This window comes from Lolium rigidum, chromosome 3 (assembly GCF_022539505.1).
Source record: "Lolium rigidum isolate FL_2022 chromosome 3, APGP_CSIRO_Lrig_0.1, whole genome shotgun sequence".
NCBI classification, from domain to species: domain Eukaryota; kingdom Viridiplantae; phylum Streptophyta; class Magnoliopsida; order Poales; family Poaceae; genus Lolium; species Lolium rigidum.
The window spans coordinates 216,665,475-216,684,164 of NC_061510.1; the positions used below are offsets into that span (position 1 = coordinate 216,665,475).

Sequence of the window (18,690 nt, forward strand, 5' to 3'; positions counted from 1 at the left end):
CGGCCGTTGGCCCGCGCGCGCCCGGGACGACGCCACGACGCGACGTCCTTGAAGGACGCCGACGTCGGCATTGACCCCGTGCTCCCTGCACACGACGCCATCAACCGCGCCACTACTCACGCGTCATCACCTACCCATGAGCTCACCTCCCGACGCAGCAGCGGTGCCGAAGACGCCCGTGCCCTCCGTGCACCGTGACGTCGTGGCCATGCCGACCACGTCGCGCCCCGCGCCTCCAGCCGCTATATAAACTCCCCGCGCCTCTGGACTTCACCACACCATCCCACAGCATCCTCCCCTCCCTCCTAGCACCGCTCCTCTCGCCCTCCTCGCAGCTCACCGGCGTCCACAAGCTCGCCGGCGACCACACCAAAAGCCGCCCAGATTTTTGCCACCATAGCCTCCAACACCTATACCAAAGTTGTAGCCCTTGGAAAGAGCTTTCCAACGCACCTAACCCCGCCTCAATCCGAGCTACGAAGTGAAAGATACGGCCCCCGCAAGGTTGCAGAATCGCGAGGTAGGCGATGAACCAGCGCCGTCCGATCCCGATCCAGCGCACCGCGTGCGTCGCCTGCACCCGACGTGCATCCGCCATGCATGCGTGGCCCAGGCCACAGCTGGGCCGGCCCAACTTCTTCCCGCCCCCGTTTGAATTCAAATTTTGTTTAATTCTTTTTCATTTAAATTGCTATCAGATGCTTTGCTAGAAATCAAATATCTCCAAATATACTAGGCCATTTTTAGTGAACTTCATATGGTTGGAAAGCTCATGAAATTATCTATCCAATGCCACTAGATTCAAACCAATAGCTGTTGTAGAATTAAAGTAGAAAAATAAACAAGACATAGACTTTTCTGACTTAGAATAATTATTAAAAATCAACCCTTTTGAATTTTGAGGTGATTCCACCTCTCATAATTCACATTTCACAAACTCTAATTGTTTATGTAAAAATATGATATGGGTTCTGTACATGATCATGGGCTAGATGCAGAATATTGGCTATGTAGTCAATACTAGCCCATTTAAACTATTTCAAATTTTAGGAATTTAAATCTATGAGGTGTAGCACCTCATTTAAATCATTCTCACAAGTGATATGAAGTAATGTGTTGACCTTTAAATGCTTAGGCTCATACTTGCTCTATTGTAGAATTTAAATCAACATAGTATTTAAATGGCAAAGGTTATTTAAAACACATGAGATGATGAATCTCATTTAAATCACTTTTCTCAAATACTAAGTGTGAAGTGTTGACCTTGGTCAACATGGGAGCACCCCTGGTTATTTGAGAAGATTAAATCTTAAGAAGATTCAATGAGAGGAAATTATTTCTCCAAACCAAAGAGAAACCCTAATTTCAACTTTCAATGAGAGGAAATTATTCTCCTAATGTTAAATAAAGAAACCCTAGCATAATTTGAGAATAAATGTTAAGTAGTGATGCTAGATCCTTTGTGTGAGCCAATAAGGCTAATTAAGACTACTTAAGTGTTGTTTGGTGATTGTATCCTCGTATTCGTTTATAGACGCTAGTACCGGGGACTATCAAGAGGAAGAGGTCTTCTACCAAGAGGAAGAGCAAGAGAACTTTGATCACATCACCAACCAAGGCAAGCTATTACCAATGCAAGCTAGACTAATGCAAGTTATAATGTTGCAAGCTAACACTCTTGCAAAGTCCCAAGTGCAAAGCTCTACAAGAGCAAGGCACCATCCCCATTTATTTTTATGTCCAATAAACCTATCCCATGTTTTTACCTTGCAATTATTTTGCTTATTGTTTTTTTTCAAAGCTTACTTTTGATTTATGATTCACTTAGGCTAGAATAGAACAAGAGCATCAAATTTAGCCTAAAGCAAACAAAGCTAGATAGCACCCCTCATGACTAGTGGCTATTGCTAAATAAATAAAAGTGACTACTCTAGTTGGGATCTTGTGAAATGAAAGGACTTTGAAAACCTTGGAATGATGAGTCATTCTATTGAAATATTTTGAAGGTGAATATGACTTGTGAATGACTTGGTGAATTTTACGAAAACTGATGGTTGGGTTCGGATGCGATACCATTCCAATTTACAAGTACCCCCACAATACCTGATTATGGGTAGGGCTTAACTCGGAAGTTTATGTGTCTTAGTATGGGTTCCCTCTAAACAAGCGTCATCGGGGTTATGCCGAAAGCTGCCTCCACAACAAAAGAAACGACGTTAAAGATGAGGTGAATGTCCGGCCCAAGCCCCGTGCGGTTCCCGGGTTGACGATCGGTCTTCACTCGGGAGGCCAAGCTCATGGGGAGAGGTACCTATACTAGGATATGTAAGTAAAAGGTTATGGTTGATGATCCGCGTACTGAGTTACGATTATTCAGGGTTACCCCGACGGATGTAATCAAAAGTTGTGGCACAAGCGTACAACCTCTGCAGAGTGTAAACCTATTCGAATAGCCGCGTCCACGGTTAAGGACGGTTGGAAAGGCCATACTGTTCCGTCATCAGACCATTTTCACAAAATGTGACATATGACTTGTGATTTTTGCATTTGAAAGGTGACTGTTGAATTTGACTTGAATTACAACAAATGTTGTGGGAATGACACTAATGTTCCCACTTGAGTTAGTTAGCACCTGAAAGGTCTTGATTTCAAATACTTGTGAACTAAAATTGGCTTTATGCAAAAGAAACTAGAGCTTAGCACCCCCTCACCAGAAATGTTCGTACTTACATTAGTATTAGTTTGCGAGTACTTTAAAGTACTCACTGGCTGTGTCCCCGGCTATTCAAATGGCCGGACTATGAAGAGGAGCAACGAGTATGAAGAGGATGGACAGCAGGACGTCTACGACAACTAGGACTACTCCTGACGTCAAGCGTTGTCCTGTGGACTATAGAGTCCCCTTCGATCTACGCTTCCGCTATGTATTTGTGATGTGTGTTGAAACAATAGTTCAACTATTATTGTAATATTGGATCATGTGATCTATTTGTAAGACGACTATGATATGTAATGAATGATGACTTATGATACTCAACTGTTATGTCTCGCAACAACAATATTCCTGGGATTGCGATGTATGGCATAGCAGGCACCTGGACTTAAAAATCCGGGTGTTGACATCAGTGAGCTGAGCTTTAGGTATCTACATATAACAACAGAAACTGTTGACTGCTCAGACTACTATCCACAGTTGTGTCGCAGATATCGACGGAACTTAGCAACAGTAGGTGTTGGATGTTCAAACTATTGTCTACGGCTGCTGCAGCCATGAATGCAGCTCATTTGGCGCACATCATATTAGTATATGTTTGCTATTGCCATCCGATTCCGTGAGATGGCACCGTCAATAGTTTTTTGTGTGTATTTGTACAGACTTCTTCACAAATGTAATGAATATGTTAAAGGCTATCTTTTGTTTCCCCTATCTCTATACGACCTCTAATTTCGTGATAAGTCGATGTGATAAAGGGTTATACCGTCCATCTATTTTCTTTTTAGTTTTGCTTCTTCGGTTACAACTTATTTGGGCAGCGAGAAAAGGCGAAACATGATCGTTGTGCAACCGTAAAGTAAGACTGAAAAAAGCGGGAGCTTCATGAAACTAATACGAGCCTAATATGAACAAATTAGTTCAAATGGTTCAGAAAAGAGGAACATACCAGGTGGTAGCACAACACCTCAATTCGTCTTCCTGTACTTTTTGTGTACGGCCTACTAGCTTAAATCAGCTTCCACGCCTTTTTATCCGATGCCATCGCTTGCCACTGAGCACCTCCTTTCTACCTCTTACCTTGAGGCTCAGTGACAAAATCAGTGCTCCCAAAGAGATAGATCTTGATCCGAAACAAAATCCTATCGCTGCATGTTCCAGCAGAATGAAACTTCAGTTGATTTGAACAAACAAAAAGAATAAATCTGAGCATGCTGCAAGATCTAAAGACAGAGCATTCAGAGCATGCTTACCTATTTAGATAACCAACACGTCCTCCGCGTCCGCGATCTTGCTCACCGCATCCGCCTGATGCATCCCACACGGACGGGTGTAGCACGGGCAGGGATACGCATGCAGAGATGACCGGGAAGAGGATAAGCCAGACCCGATGTCGCCGCGTCATCGGCGACCCCGCGACACACCTTCTGCCCGCCCAGTCCCTTCATACCCCTTCCGGCTGCCAGCTCCTCTTCCCTCCCGGCCAAAAAAAAGCTCATAACAGCAAAATCCAGTGGCGCAGCGCAGGTGGCTAAGATCGAAAATGCCAATCCGGCGTAGCCTCCCGGACCGATCTGCTTTCTTTCCATGTTGACTGCAAGCGACGGTGATCAAGTTTGCTCAACATTTCACAGGCTCTAACCTTGCTATTTTTTCCCCTTCGAAGCATCCTCTGGAGATGAAGACAGATGTAGGTGACAGCCTGACAGCTACTCTCCACCGATCAACTCACCCACGCAAACCACCTTTTTTGTTTTTCTGTAGAAGCACTGCCTCTTATCTGTTGCTCGCAGCCCACCAGTAATACTAAGTTACGGCCTAGATGGGCCGTAAAGTGGTCCGGCTCATGTCTTCGAATTACATACTTAATTGCACGATTCTGGAAAAGAAAAGAAATAACATCTACCTTTTTTTGACAGAAAAAAAACATTTACATGTTCCAGCCATAGATTACACATGTTTGTTTAGCAAATTTTGAAAGAAATCTACAGCACCCATTTGCTCACTCTTAGCATTCAGATTTTTTTCCTTCAAAATATCTTCTCTTAATAATACTACCATATATGTTGTGAATTTGAGTTTGCCAATTATCTACAAAAGCAGATGTACAGATTAACAAAAGTAAAACAGCTTAATGATACAGCAGATGATGCCACAATGACCCAGCAGACGGTGCCACTGAATCCAGATACGAGGCCGTATGTCTCCTTTATTCTCCACGTCTATCTATTTATTGCTATCATTTTGGATCTCCTTTTTACACCTTTAATTTTACACGGACATCACTTCAACAGTAGCCATCACTAATAAGATTGGGCTTACATATATTCTTCAGATCCATACCAAAATATACAGACTAAGCAAGAGATAATGCCACAACACTACAAGGCACAACTTTAGTTCCCTAAATAGAAACACCTCAAGGAGGATGTCCTTACAGACCCCCGCCTTCTTCTGCCAGCCCCAACACAACTCCGTCCGCTACTCGCGTGGATCCTATTGCAAAGATCCATCCTCCGAGGAGGAAGCCAGTGGTAGGTGACAACAGCTCCATCCACTCTTTTTTTCGCTGAAGCAACGCACGGGCCACTCACTGACTCTCCCCTCCGCCGGCTTCCTTATTTCGGACAACAACAACCCATCGAGCGGTGCCACAATACAATCTAAATGGGCCTTGCAAAGCTCATGTAGATCTGCACTTCTGGCCCTCCCGACAGCAGATTCCCTGCCGCTTAGCCAATCCTTCACCGAGCCCACGCCGACGCCATTCCCGGCGAGGTGTACATCAGGCGGTCTTCGTTGACATCGCGCCAACATCCCTTACTGATATTGCCATGGATCTCACAAATTTCCTAAACATGACGAGAAAATAGTTTCTTCTGTTCTCTGCTTAATTTCCCACTGATTATGTGGGTACATATTTTGATACTCTAACATGTATTGATACACTATATATCTTAGTTTGTCTTCTCTTTTCAAAAGTTCAGCTCAGATGGTAATACTAGGATATCCAAATTGACAAGTGAACTCCACCAAATTCATTTCAGCAAGCTTTAAGAAATCTAATCAGTTATCTCATACAAGAAGTAAGTAGATTCCACAAAAATATCGATAAGATCTAATATATCATCAGCAGATATTATTTATAACTCCTAAAGTCTTATGTCATACAGTAAAACAATCACTTATACCGAATAGCCCCATCTAGCCTCCCCCTCTCGAAGTATTCAACAATCCACCAACAAAAACTACACCTCCCACACCCTAGACAGCATGGGCGCGGCGTGCGCCGCGCCGCAAACTTCCTAGTACTATATATAAAAGCTAACCATGTTTGCTCTCACCACAACGTTTTGATGGTTGCAGCAGGTTTTCCTCCATTCAACTGATGACACGTATGCTGATTCTTCCATTCCCATTCAAGTGGTGACACCTATGCTGATTTGCTGATTTTACTGTAGATGGTTCTTAGCTTTCCCTTTTGTCTTTGAGGGTTAGTTCCTCTAACCGGTTCCCGTTGGTTATTTCTCTTTTTTCACATCGCCTGTGGCCTTGATTGCTTGTGCCATGAACAACTCTTTTTTACGTTTTCTTTCAGATTATTTTAGAAAAACAATAGTTATTTTCTATTGATTTTGAATTTTTTTTGCAAAAATTCATTGACAGAAATATTCAATTTTTGAAGTGATTTTTCGCTTTTTTTAGTCGATGAAAATAATATATTTTTCTTCTGGTATCTCTGAAAAAATTGCTCCGTCGTATGTTACATCTTTTAGCTGGTGTGTGTTGTCCTGGCTCCGGCACCTGCAGTTATTGTGCAGTGCTACTCGGCATACTACTTTGTTCTTTCCATCATCCTACAATCATCCGGTGTTTTCTGTCCACACAATACCGCGATGAACCGTGCCAATGAACTGTGTTTTTAGTCGTTTCATTATTTTCAGTGCAAATATCGTTGGTCAACCTTACCTCTAGCATTAATTTGCGGAAGACATGCTAGATCGTATGTTGTCCTTTTATCCGGTCCGGTTGCTACGACAAAAATGATGTTGCCTACTTTAAGAAATTGCTCAACAGTTTGTCGATTCTTTTAATCGGGAAACATATTAAATTGTTGGATCGTTCATCGTCTCTTTTATCTGATAATAGTAATATTTCATATTTTTAAAGTTTCTAGTGGTTATTTTGTTTTCGGTACAAAGCGGTGTTGACCTACCTATCTTTTAGCCGTAATTTGAAAAAAGCTAGATTGTATGTCGCCCCTTTATTTAAAAACATACTATTGTCTTACTCTGGAAACAAATAGCTGGATCGGTCATCGTCAGTACTTAAAATAACCATTTACCATGCAAAAATTACCGTCTACAGAAAAATTACCATGCTATATGTCGCCTCTTTTACCCACTATATATAAAAGCTAACCATGTTTGCTCTCACCACAACGTTTTGATGGTTGCAGCAGGTTTTCCTCCATTCAACTGATGACGACACGTATGCTGATTCTTCCATCCCACGGTATGATTGCTGCACCCCCATGGAGCTCTCACAGCGCTTTGGATTTTCGGCCGTCCGATCGAACTAACGTGGCGCGATCTCGGCCGTCGTTCCGTCCAGGGCGCTGAGGCCCTCGCACGAACCCGCATTTTATCCATGGGTCACGAAAAGCCCCGCTCGGCCCGATCTCTCGCTCCCAATCGTCTCGCGCGTCTCCTCCTACCAATCCCCTACCGTCCTCCTCCCCCCAATCCCGTTCTGCCCAGCGCCGCTCCACCTCCTAGGCCGCCACCCGCCCTTCTCCTCCTCCCAGGCCTCGTCTCCCCACCTCGCCGGCAGATCTCCTCCATGCATCCGTCGAGGAGCTGATGGCGAGATCAAGGGAGGGCGGATGGCGGCGGCGACCGGAGGCGCTGAGCGTGGCCAGAGACGGGCCGACGCGGGCCGGATCCGCGACGACCGGAGGCGGCGGTGGCGGCGGCGACCGGAGCCGCCTGGCGCGGCCAGAGACGGGCCGGCGCTAGGCCGATCCGCGGCGGCGGCGGCCTTCCCCGTCCTCGGCCATCGCCCCACCGCTCGTGCTCTCCTGCTCCCTTATCTCCTCTCCCTCTTCCTCTAGTGTAGATGAACTCACGCCTGCGTCTCCCTCCCAAACCCGCAGGCGCCGCCGCCGCCGCCGCCGGAGAGCTCGAGCTGCTCGTCCCGCGGGCCGCGGGCATGGACCGCCACGAGCTGGGCGGCGCGGGAGCCGTCGAGATCGAGAAGGCGCCGCGCGAGGCCGGGGCGGACATGGAGTCGGAGCCGGCCGCGGCGCGCGCGGCGGAGCGCGTCCCGCCGTGGCGCGAGCAGCTGACGGCCCGCGGCCTGGTGGCGGCGCTGCTCATCGGCGTCGTCTACACCGTCATCGTCATGAAGCTCAGCCTCACCACGGGGATCGTGCCCACGCTCAACGTCTCCGCCGCGCTGCTCGCCTTCCTCGCGCTCCGCGGATGGACGCACGTGCTCCACCGACTCGGCATTGCCTCACGCCCCTTCACGCGACAGGAGAACACCGTCGTCCAGACCTGCATCGTCGCCTGCTACACCATCGGATTCGGCGGTAAGCCGCCCGCCTCCCCCTCCCATCGAACTAACCGATTAGTATTTCTTTCCCCATTCGAGCACACCAGGCCGCCATTGCGTTAATTAGTTTCCGAATCTCGATTAATTCGCTCATTAATCCATGCCTTGCAGGCGGGTTCGGGTCCTTCTTGCTGGGGCTGGACAAGAAGACCTACGAGCTGGCCGGGGCCAGCACGCCGGGGAATGTGCCGGGGAGCTACAAGGACCCCGGCATCGGATGGATGATGGGCTTCCTCCTCGCCGTCAGCTTCGTCGGCCTCCTCACCTTGCTCCCCCTCAGAAAGGTACGTAAGATTCCATTCCCACACTTTCCCCACCCTTCACCTCTGATCTTTCCATGTCCTACTATTCGTCAGCGTTTACCAGTTGACGATTTGAGCCGCACTTACTGAATTTTTCTGGGCCGGGGTTTTCTTGCCGTTACTGTCCGAAAAGTACTCAAACTTTGGCATCAGTCGGAAGATCGTTCCATCACTGGAACCATTGTTTTCTCCTCTTCTCACTTGTATCAGTGCGTGACGCTACGGTGCACTGCTGACATAACCTGGTCTAGATTTAGTTATTGCAGTGTTGATCAGAAACACCTTTTACTACTCTACAAGTGATCTAATAGTCGCAATCCGTCTTTTAAGTTAACTGGTGTTTGGTGAAACTAAATACTACTCGTTTCCAGGTGCTCGTCATCGACTATAAACTAACCTATCCAAGTGGGACTGCGACTGCCGTGCTCATAAACGGCTTCCACACACCTCAAGGAGATAAGAATGCAAAGTATGCTCTCTTTTCTTATTTTACCTGCATATAAAAGGCATGCTCTTTTATTCCAGCAACGTGCGCTCATGAAATTGAATTGCTCAACGTTTTAGGAAATGAAACAATGACCTCAACTGACTCAAAAGTTTCACCTTTACAACAGGAAGCAGGTCCTGGGCTTCCTCAAGTACTTTGGGATCAGCTTCTTCTGGAGCTTTTTCCAGTGGTTCTACACCGGCGGCGACTTCTGCGGATTCATGCAGTTCCCCACATTTGGGCTGAAGGCTTGGAAACAATCGTACTGTCTATGAATTTTTCACAAAACTTAAGTTCAAGTTTCAGCAGTTGAAATGCATCACAGAGTTCACCGTTTAACCCTCCATAATTCCATGGCCAGATTCTTCTTCGACTTCAGTCTGACCTATGTTGGCGCCGGGATGATCTGTTCGCACCTCGTCAACCTTTCTCTCCTCTTTGGCGCTGTTCTGTCTTATGGAGTAATGTGGCCGCTCATGAAGAAACAGGAGGGGAATTGGTACTCGGCAAAGGCGTCTGCCAGCAGCATGACAGGCCTCTACGGTTACAAGGTATGTTCCTGAATTCACCTCTTCTAATTAAGGCTATTGTGATCCCTTGCGGCTATTGTCGGTTTAATTACGCTCATGTTCTTGGCTGTATAGGGGCGGTTGCTTATTAGAATTCGTCCATGTAGGCTCTGAATTTGGGCTTGGGTTTCGTTTTAATCTACAAGTGATATAAGAGACAGTCAAGTTTCATTCTGGCTTCTATGTGTCAAAGAAACTGCGATACATAATTTTAGCGGATCTTATTTGTCTCCTAATGCTTATTGATATTCTCCCCTTGTATTGGCCTATTCACAAAATGACATGTTTGATTGTACTTTGGCATGTATATATTTTTCATTGGATAAATAGAGTGTAATACATGGATTGTTGCATTCCTCACTTCATCTAGATCAGCAATCCGGGGAACGTGCGCAGACAGAAAAGATCTGAGCCTTCTATTGTGCAGGCAATTACTATTTCTTCTTGTAGATTTGTTCTCTTGGTAGGGCTGTACAAGAGTTGTCTGGTATGCATACCTGCATTCATACTAGACAAGACAAGTTAGTTATTCTGTTGTTTTCTTCATTTGAAGGTTTTGTATTGGAAAAAGTCATGCCTCATTTGCCAAATCTGAAACATCAGATCCATGAATATGCCCTCCTTGCTTTCACTGCTGGTGTCAAATCTATTATCTGCTATTTCAGTAAAGCAAGGTGATAAATCATTATATGTACATGTTCCGCTTCTCAGTTTGTATAGTGAAGTCTTGGCGTATTTATTATTACTTATCGTGCTTCTGTAGGTAGAGTGCACTGTTTATTTTTCAGAATTATCACACCAAATATGTTAGTTACGATGGCAGGGTTTTGATTTGAGTTTCTCTAAATTTTAAATGGTAGGAACACTATTGGACTGGTATTCTCTCCATACCTGATCATTTATTTCTTCGTAACCACATTCTTTTGGTGATCCTAATTAGTTAAGCGTGTTGGTATCCACTATTTTACATTTTGGGATAGTGTGTGCTAACGAAACCACAATCAGCTAGCTGCTTTATGCCTGGTGTTAAATATTGAAACCTCTGCACTCTTTTAAATATTTGGACGGTTGTGCTAACAAACCTACATTCAGATGGCTGCTTTGTGTCTGGTTAAATACTGAAATCACTGCATAAATATCACGACTAGCTACTATATTTTATTTGTTGCATACTAGAAAATCAGCCTTTATATCGAATATGCTTCTGGAATCTTTAATTCCATCTCCATACTTGTATTTCTCCAGACTTTTCCATTGAGATTTTGAGTTTTGAAATGATGCTGTGAAGTATAGTTTGATGAAAGTAAAATACTTGGGTGGTCTTACAGTGAGTAAAGTGAAGTTGGATATGAGAGGATTTGGTGTGCCTCTGACCTGCTGGCTGGGTCACTGGCTCACTGCCTGCTCGAGGCTGCTGGTGCAGTATTGCACAGATTTATGTGCTGGTCGAGCCTGCCATGTGGGTTGCCACTTCTTCGGGGCTATATGACCTGCTTTATTTTTCTTTTGTATGCACATATTTATATTTGCTTTGGCTACAATTCTGGATGGTCTGGGCAGTACTTAATCCATGTTGAGGTGATATTTGCCCATTGTTTCTTGGCTAGATCATATCAAGAAAAATTAAGAGTACATATGTGTTAATATTTAATACGTATCAAGGCACTTAGTTATATGAAGTTGTTTGCTTGGATCACTCTAGGATTGTGATTTGGTCAACTTTATATGAACGAAAGATTAGTTCTTCGAATCATGAACCGGATGTGATGTGTGCAATCTGGCAATGAGGTGAAAAACATGTCTTCACTGAAATCCATTAGGATCTTTAGTGAGTCAAAACAAATTTTCCTATATACTAGTAGTGAGCTCTAAAATATTCTGTTTAATATTATCTGGTAGTGCCATCACTCGAAATCACTTGAGCATCCGTTTCTTCTCAGGTGCAGTGGAAGCGGTGCGTTGCTGCGTGGTTTGGATGGCTGACGCCTGAACCAGTGGTTGGCTGGTTGAAGTTGGTTCCATACACATTTTCTCCATCCCCTTTCCCGATCCAGGGTTGCGCTGTTCTTGATCCCAAGTTGTGCTTTTTAGTCTGTTTCTAATGTGAGCTTGTGACTGCTCTTTGTACAGGTTCATGCGGAACCACTGTGTTTGTGGTTTTCTGGACAGGTTTGCTCTTTTACTCTGAATCATGCATACTTTGGTTTCGATGTTTGTATAGTTACTGATCTCTATATTTTTGGCTTTGTAGTTCAGTGTACTGATTTTCTCTTCCATTTTGTCGGTTCTTTGTAACTGTATATTATTGGCCATTTCTCAATGGAAAAATATATTATTTTGCCCGTGCCTTAAAGCTGGATCTAATCTTAGTAAAATAATTACCAAAATTAATGTTATAATAGCAGTTCTAGCAGTGTGTATTACTGAATGAATATTTAAAATTTTGAGAATATTGTTTCCTTTAAAATAATAAATAGATAGTATGTATGAATGTCATGTTGGATCAGAAATCATGTTTCAAATGGACTTCAGCTAATGTGAACTGGGATCAGTATTCGCTTTGAACAGGATTTTTTTGATATCGCAGCCAAGTATGATATATGCTTGTGTTCCAACAAATTTTCTGAAAAAGGAACTTTCAGTGAGTATTTGCCAGATATTGTCAGTACTTGATTCACACCACGAGGTAATAAAGTTTGTCCACTGCTTCATTCCTCCTTTTGTTTGGCAGGATTATTTTAGGTTCCTTTTCTTCGACCTGCTTTGGTGTTATAGCAGTACAACACAAAAAATGCGTAATTATGATTGTTCTTCTGCATGTTAAACGGGCATGCTTCTCTTTCACTGAGAAGAGGGACATTCAAAATCTAAAAGGTGTTTCGCTGCTATCAAAGATGTTGCAATTGCGTAGTTAGTCTTTGATGTTGATTTGAATTTCTCTGCTGGTACTAAAAAATGCTAATATCAGTTGTGTATTTTCTGCATTTGATGACTCACATAGTTATGTGTTCTCTCCATGTATATATTCCATTAGTTTGATTTTACTTGTGATGCCCAACCCATTGTTACATACTTACATTTACTTATGGAGGTCCATTGGAAATTTGGCATTTTTGCTCAGAGGAGTACTGCATTAGCATTTTCATTGTGAAAATGAGGACATAAATAATTGGAATATAAATATAGACTATCCTGTGCTGGTAGGGTCATTGTCTTCATCCTTGAACGTCTTTTGATGTTGTTTCTGTGGCTGCAACCAAGTTCGCATCTCTTGACACACAAACGGATATGCATCAATTTTTTGTTTTGTAAAAGCACTAGAGGCTGATGCTTAAGTCCTGGTCACACCCTTCTGTCTTATCTTCTTGAAATAGCAGCCCACGTTTGAAGACTTCTTAAATGATCAACATTTAGGCATCAAATTTTTTACAATAACTAACTATATACTTTGATGTTTGCTCTTTGAAGAGAAATCCATGATATATCTATTGTGACATTCATGAAGAAATCCCTGCTAAATCCACGAGAAATCTATTGTGACATTCATGAAGAAATTCCTGCTAATTCCATTATTCGTGTCATTGACGGCTTAGTTTTTTTCCTGATGCCTATGCTACCTCTATATCTATAAGCATTGCGTCTTCTAATCCTACTTTAGATATCGGTACTCTTTTTGTATCGATGTGAATTTGATACTATAAAAATATACCAGGACCATATATGCGAGGAAATAACAAAACAATTCTGTGTTCATGAGTTATCCACATTTTGGAATTTTGACTGCATTGTTCCGTGATGGCATTTAACAGTTATCCACGTTTACGACTATATTTAATCAGCACTCCATTGGTTCTGATGTTCCTAATGTTGCTTTCATAACAGGCATTGATGCATACGAACTAAATATTCTGCAAGCGAACTACGAAGAAAATTGGCTTGTTAGTCTTGTTTCAGTCAGGAAGTGTGCAAATATCTATAGTTGACTTCCAGAGAAGCTGCAAACAGGAATGATTTGTGCATGGATCAGTAGAATTAACCTAACATTTAACAGTGCATTGGGCAAAACTTTAGGCTTGCATGTTTATGGACCTCATGTATAAGAAACAATTGATATACCATCCCATTTATGTGCTTAGTAGGTTTGTTAAATCTGAAGCTTTGTAATTCTCAAAAGAAAAATCCCCATTATACAAAAATTATATTGGTAAGAGCTTCACGGGGTCGTGCGCCAAGGCGCACATCTAAATCTAGTTCCCATTCAAGTGGTGACACCTATGCTGATTTGCTGATTTTACTGTAGATGGTTCTTAGCTTTCCCTTTTGTCTTTGAGGGTTAGTTCCTCTAACCGGTTCCCGTTGGTTATTTCTCTTTTTTCACATCGCCTGTGGCCTTGATTGCTTGTGCCATGAACAACTCTTTTTTACGTTTTCTTTCAAATTATTTTAGAAAAACAATAGTTATTTTCTATTGATTTTGACTTTTTTTTGCAAAAATTCATTTACAGAAATATTCAATTTTCGAAGTGATTTTTCGCTTTTTTTAGTCGATGAAAATAATATATTTTTCTTCTGGTATCTCTGAAAAAATTGCTCCGTCGTATGTTACATCTTTTAGCTGGTGTGTGTTGTCCTGGCTCCGGGCACTGCAGTTATTGTGCAGTGCTACTGGCGTACTACTTTGTTCTTTCCATCATCCTACAATCATCCGGTGTTTTCTGTCCACACAATACCGCGATGAACCGTGCCAGTGAACTGTGTTTTTAGTCGTTTCATTATTTTCAGTGCAAATATCGTTGGTCAACCTTACCTCTAGCATTAATTTGCGGAAGACATGCTAGATCGTATGTTGTCCTTTTATCCGGCCCGGTTGCTACGACAAAAATGATGTTGCCTACTTTAAGAAATTGCTCAACAGTTTGTCGATTCTTTTAATCGGGAAACATATTAAATTGTTGGATCGTTCGTCGTCTCTTTTATCTGATAATAGTAATATTTCATATTTTTAAAGTTTCTAGTGGTTATTTTGTTTTCGGTACAAAGCGGTGTTGACCTACCTATCTTTTAGCCGTAATTTGAAAAAAAGCTAGATTGTATGTCGCCCCTTTATTTAAAAACATACTATTGTCTTACTCTGGAAACAAATAGCTGGATCGGTCATCGTCGGTACTTAAAATAACCATTTACCATGCAAAAATTACCGTCTACAGAAAAATTACCATGCTATATGTCGCCTCTTTTACCCGAGAAACATTTTTAAATGCGTCAGATATAAACACTCCATTATTCGTCCCATCTTTTATTTATGAAAAATATTACTATCTTTTTTCATTGGTTGCCCCAAATTTAGTATATGACTATGAGCGATGCGAACTCCTCTGCTTTGATGGAAAGCAGTTGAAGCAACGGACCAGTAAATTCGCAGAGAAAGACTGACAAGATTGTAAATTGATATGGCATTATGTAAGTCAATAAATATGACACGATGTACTTACCTGATTAGAGCGAGCCGTTTACGTTCCATTCTACACTAGTAGCAATATTTGACTGCAGCAGCTTGCGATGACCGTGATATTTCCGTACGATCCAAAGAAACCGACGGGACAACGGGAGATGCAGTGCTTCAGTCGCATGTTTTTCTTGTGGCAATTAAAGTGTGGACGAGGCCACTCCAGCGTGGGCCTGTGTTATCTTCACATAATTATTAAGAGGCGCGCACGCATTCAGACTTCAGAGAGAAAGAGGGAGAGAGATGGCAGGCGCCGGCGGGAGCAGAGATAAAAGATGGAGTCTCGCCGGCGCAACGGCGCTGGTCACCGGCGGAAACAAAGGGATTGGGTATGGAGTCGCACATACACCTTGCTGTATTACGCTTGAAAGCTCGTATATATCTTCGCTTGAAAGCTCGTATATATCTTCGAAACATGCATCACAGTTTTCTGCATTGCATCACACGATCATCAGGCATGCGATCGTGGAGGAGCTTGTCGGGTTCGGAGCGCGGGTGCACACGTGCTCCGAGAACGCGGCTGGGCTGGAGGAGTGCCGTCGGCGGTGGGAGGAGTTGAAGGTCCCGGTCACTGTGTCTGTCTGCGACGTCTCCGTGCCAGCTGAGAGGGATAAGCTCATGGAGACGGTGAAGCAGACCTTCGACGGCAAGCTCGACATACTAGTAAGCTTACTAATTTTGCCTAGCGATTTCACCCTTGCTACAACTGTTTTGCAAGTATCTAAGCTACTCCCCGTCGTTAAATAAGTGTACTTCACCTTCTTGTGTCAAGTTTAAAAAAAAAATAGCCGAGTGATTTCACCTTTGTTACTACTCCCTAGATTTCATATTAGTTGTGGCTGATTCATCAGTAAGAAAAAGAGTACTATTTTGCAAGTATCTAAGCTCTGTCAGTTATCAGGAAATTCAGGATTGATGGGGACTCAATTAGAACTGGCTGCAATATACTCAGTATTGTTAGCTGAGTTCTGACGTGAGGCGGGTTTGTTCAGGTTAACAACGCGGGGCGGGCTATTGCTAAGGCGGCAGTGGAGTGGACGGCGGAGGAGTACTCGCATCTCATGGCGACTAACCTAGACTCATCCTTCCACCTCAGTCAGCTCGCTCACCCTCTACTGCTCAACGCCTCCATCGCCGGAGGAGGCAGCATCGTCAACATCTCCTCCGCTGCAAGCTCACTTGGCTACCCCACCCTCGCAGTTTATTGCATCACAAAAGGTAACTACTTGCACACCGAAGTCTTTTTCTAACCGAACTTCTTAATTCATCTTCACTGGATAACAAAAATAAACTAGAGTATAAATACTTTCTGTATCATCCCACTAGATTATTTTCTTCATAACTGAAGCTCCAAACTTCAACCTAAGGTGCAGAAATGATGTTCTTCTTTTCACGCAGGAGGAATTAACCAGCTTACCAGGAGCCTTGCTACCGAATGGGCTCAGGACAAGATTCGTGTGAACGCCGTCGCCCCTGGTGGGATCAACACTGACATGGCAAAAAGTGTACGTACCGAGCTCACATGAAAGACACCAAAGGCAACCAAGAAATGCACAACCTAATTATTCTACCTTGTTAACTTAATAACTACTCGTACTCTTTATAGTTTAATGTATTTCAAGATATACGCTCTCTGCTTTTAATAATCAAATAAATGAAATTTACCTGTATTTAATACGGAGTATTGTTATTTGGCCTGATTATTGTGAGTCGACAGATGCTTCCGGAGGTCGTAGAGCATGAGCTGTCCAGGACTCCAATGCATCGGCTCGGTGAGCCACTGGAGGTTGGGTCGACGGTCTTGTTCCTTTGCATGCCAGCAGCTTCATTTGTCACTGGCCAGATCATCTTCGTCGACGGCGGCCGAACTGTTTGCGCTTAATAACTTGGAAAACCTTGACCATCGATAATGCTGCGCATTTCAATAAGGTGGTATGGTGGTGTGTACACTTTCGGAGCCTGTGGCGAAATTAAGGTGTCTTTGCATAACATGAATAGCGTGTTTGCAGGTTGGAACTAAATCATATAGGCTTTATTTAGCCATACGAGATTATGTATTTAGCTTTATTTATTCAGTGAGCGTGTGCTTTGTGGCAAATATTCAGACGGTGTTGGATGTAGATGTGCTATAATCCATGTAGACACCCAGCCCCGTCTCCAGGATTTGGGGGCCCCGGTGCGACTTACAAAATAGGGTCCTATTTTTTTTGTTCAAACTCAATAACTAGTCAAATAATACCATACCTTTACTTCATTATATAAATTCAGAATGTGCTATTCCGCATAATCTGTTCTATTACGCACAAAGTTTGAAAATATGTCGAGTATTCATTCTAAAAGAGTAAATATTGCACTAAAGTAATAAAGGAATCTCATGCTTTACCAAAAGCATCATCCATCCGGTATTTTTGAGGTCTAAGACACCTCATATAGCCTAAAATTTCTGAAATCTTAAAACTCATCTATAGTGAAAATCAGCATGTTTTTGGGTGGACACTTGGTTGGGTGGCACTTCGTTATCTAATCAATATCTATCGCGCTGTATAATATTGTTTTTGGAAAAACGATTTGGTCGTTAACGTTGATGTTCTTTCACATAATCCTCTAAGTATATATTTTAGAAGGACCTCATGGGAAGATAAATTGGATGCTTGGTTTCATTTGGTCCAGTGGCTTATGCATGTAATATTATCCAACGAGAATGATAAATTTGTATGGAAACTAACTACTTCAGAAAATTTTACAGTAAAATCAATGTATGCTGATTTCATGAATGGACATACGGTGTTCCTACAAAAATACATATGAAAATTGAAGGTTCCAGTAAAGATTAAGATCTTCATGTGGTTCTTAAATAATAAAATTATCCTAACAAAAGATAATTTGGCAAAACCTCAATGAAATGGATGTAAGAAAGGTGCTTTTGTGACTCGGAGGAGTGTATTAATTATTTATTTTTGATTGCCCCTTTGCTCATCTTGTTTGGAGAGTGGTTTACTTTACTTTCGCTATTGCTCCAACAACATATATTACAAATGCATTTGGTAATTGATTAAATAGAGTAGATAAGCAAACTAAAGCACAGGTTAAAGTGGGAACGTGTGGTATATTATGGTCTATATGGAACTTCAAGAACGATGTTATCTTTAACAAAAGTGAAATTTCTTATTTTCTATAGGTTATTCTCGTAAGGCTACCCACTAGATCCACGACTGGTCTTCCCTGTTACCAGAAGCGCAACGAGCACCCATGAATTCTAGGTGTACCCGTCTGGAGACGGTTGCTCGGGCTATTTACAACCTGGATTATTGGCGGAGTACTAGTCATCTAGAGGAAACGCGAATATTGTTGTTATTTTTGCGCTGGTTGATTTTCATGTGCGCACTTTGTGATCCATGAGATGTTAACACCTATGAAACTATGCAACAAATGAGGTTGTGTGCATGATTAATGGGCCGGGGCCCATTTTCGAATTTTTTTTATCTATGGTGACAGTA

The 18,690-nt window shown here is 42.8% G+C and overlaps 2 protein-coding genes across 11 annotated transcripts; both read left to right on the top strand.

The window, feature by feature from the left end:
• Window positions 1–7,909: 7,909 nt before the first annotated feature.
• LOC124703000 (probable metal-nicotianamine transporter YSL16) lies at window positions 7,910–13,822 on the top strand. 10 transcript variants are annotated; one of them, XM_047235198.1, is made up of 10 exons: window positions 7,925–8,306; window positions 8,441–8,613; window positions 9,003–9,100; window positions 9,246–9,380; window positions 9,480–9,669; window positions 10,058–10,114; window positions 11,628–11,698; window positions 11,818–11,856; window positions 12,275–12,561; window positions 13,570–13,822. In XM_047235198.1, exons 1-9 carry the CDS (start codon window positions 7,925–7,927, stop codon window positions 12,282–12,284), a joined length of 1,155 nt encoding a protein of 384 aa, XP_047091154.1. In that variant the 3' UTR covers window positions 12,285–12,561; window positions 13,570–13,822. The 10 variants fall into 10 exon arrangements, with proteins under 10 accessions (XP_047091160.1, XP_047091154.1, XP_047091153.1 ...); XM_047235197.1 differs by having other exon boundaries at window positions 12,275–12,373; XM_047235204.1 differs by having other exon boundaries at window positions 7,910–8,306; window positions 11,628–11,856; window positions 12,275–12,373.
• Window positions 13,823–15,391: 1,569 nt separating this feature from the next.
• LOC124703002 (noroxomaritidine/norcraugsodine reductase-like) lies at window positions 15,392–17,313 on the top strand. The gene is made up of 5 exons (XM_047235205.1): window positions 15,392–15,522; window positions 15,649–15,856; window positions 16,186–16,411; window positions 16,592–16,698; window positions 16,911–17,313. Exons 1-5 carry the CDS (start codon window positions 15,437–15,439, stop codon window positions 17,073–17,075), a joined length of 792 nt encoding a protein of 263 aa, XP_047091161.1. The 5' UTR covers window positions 15,392–15,436; the 3' UTR covers window positions 17,076–17,313.
• The last annotated feature ends 1,377 nt before the right edge of the window (window positions 17,314–18,690 follow it).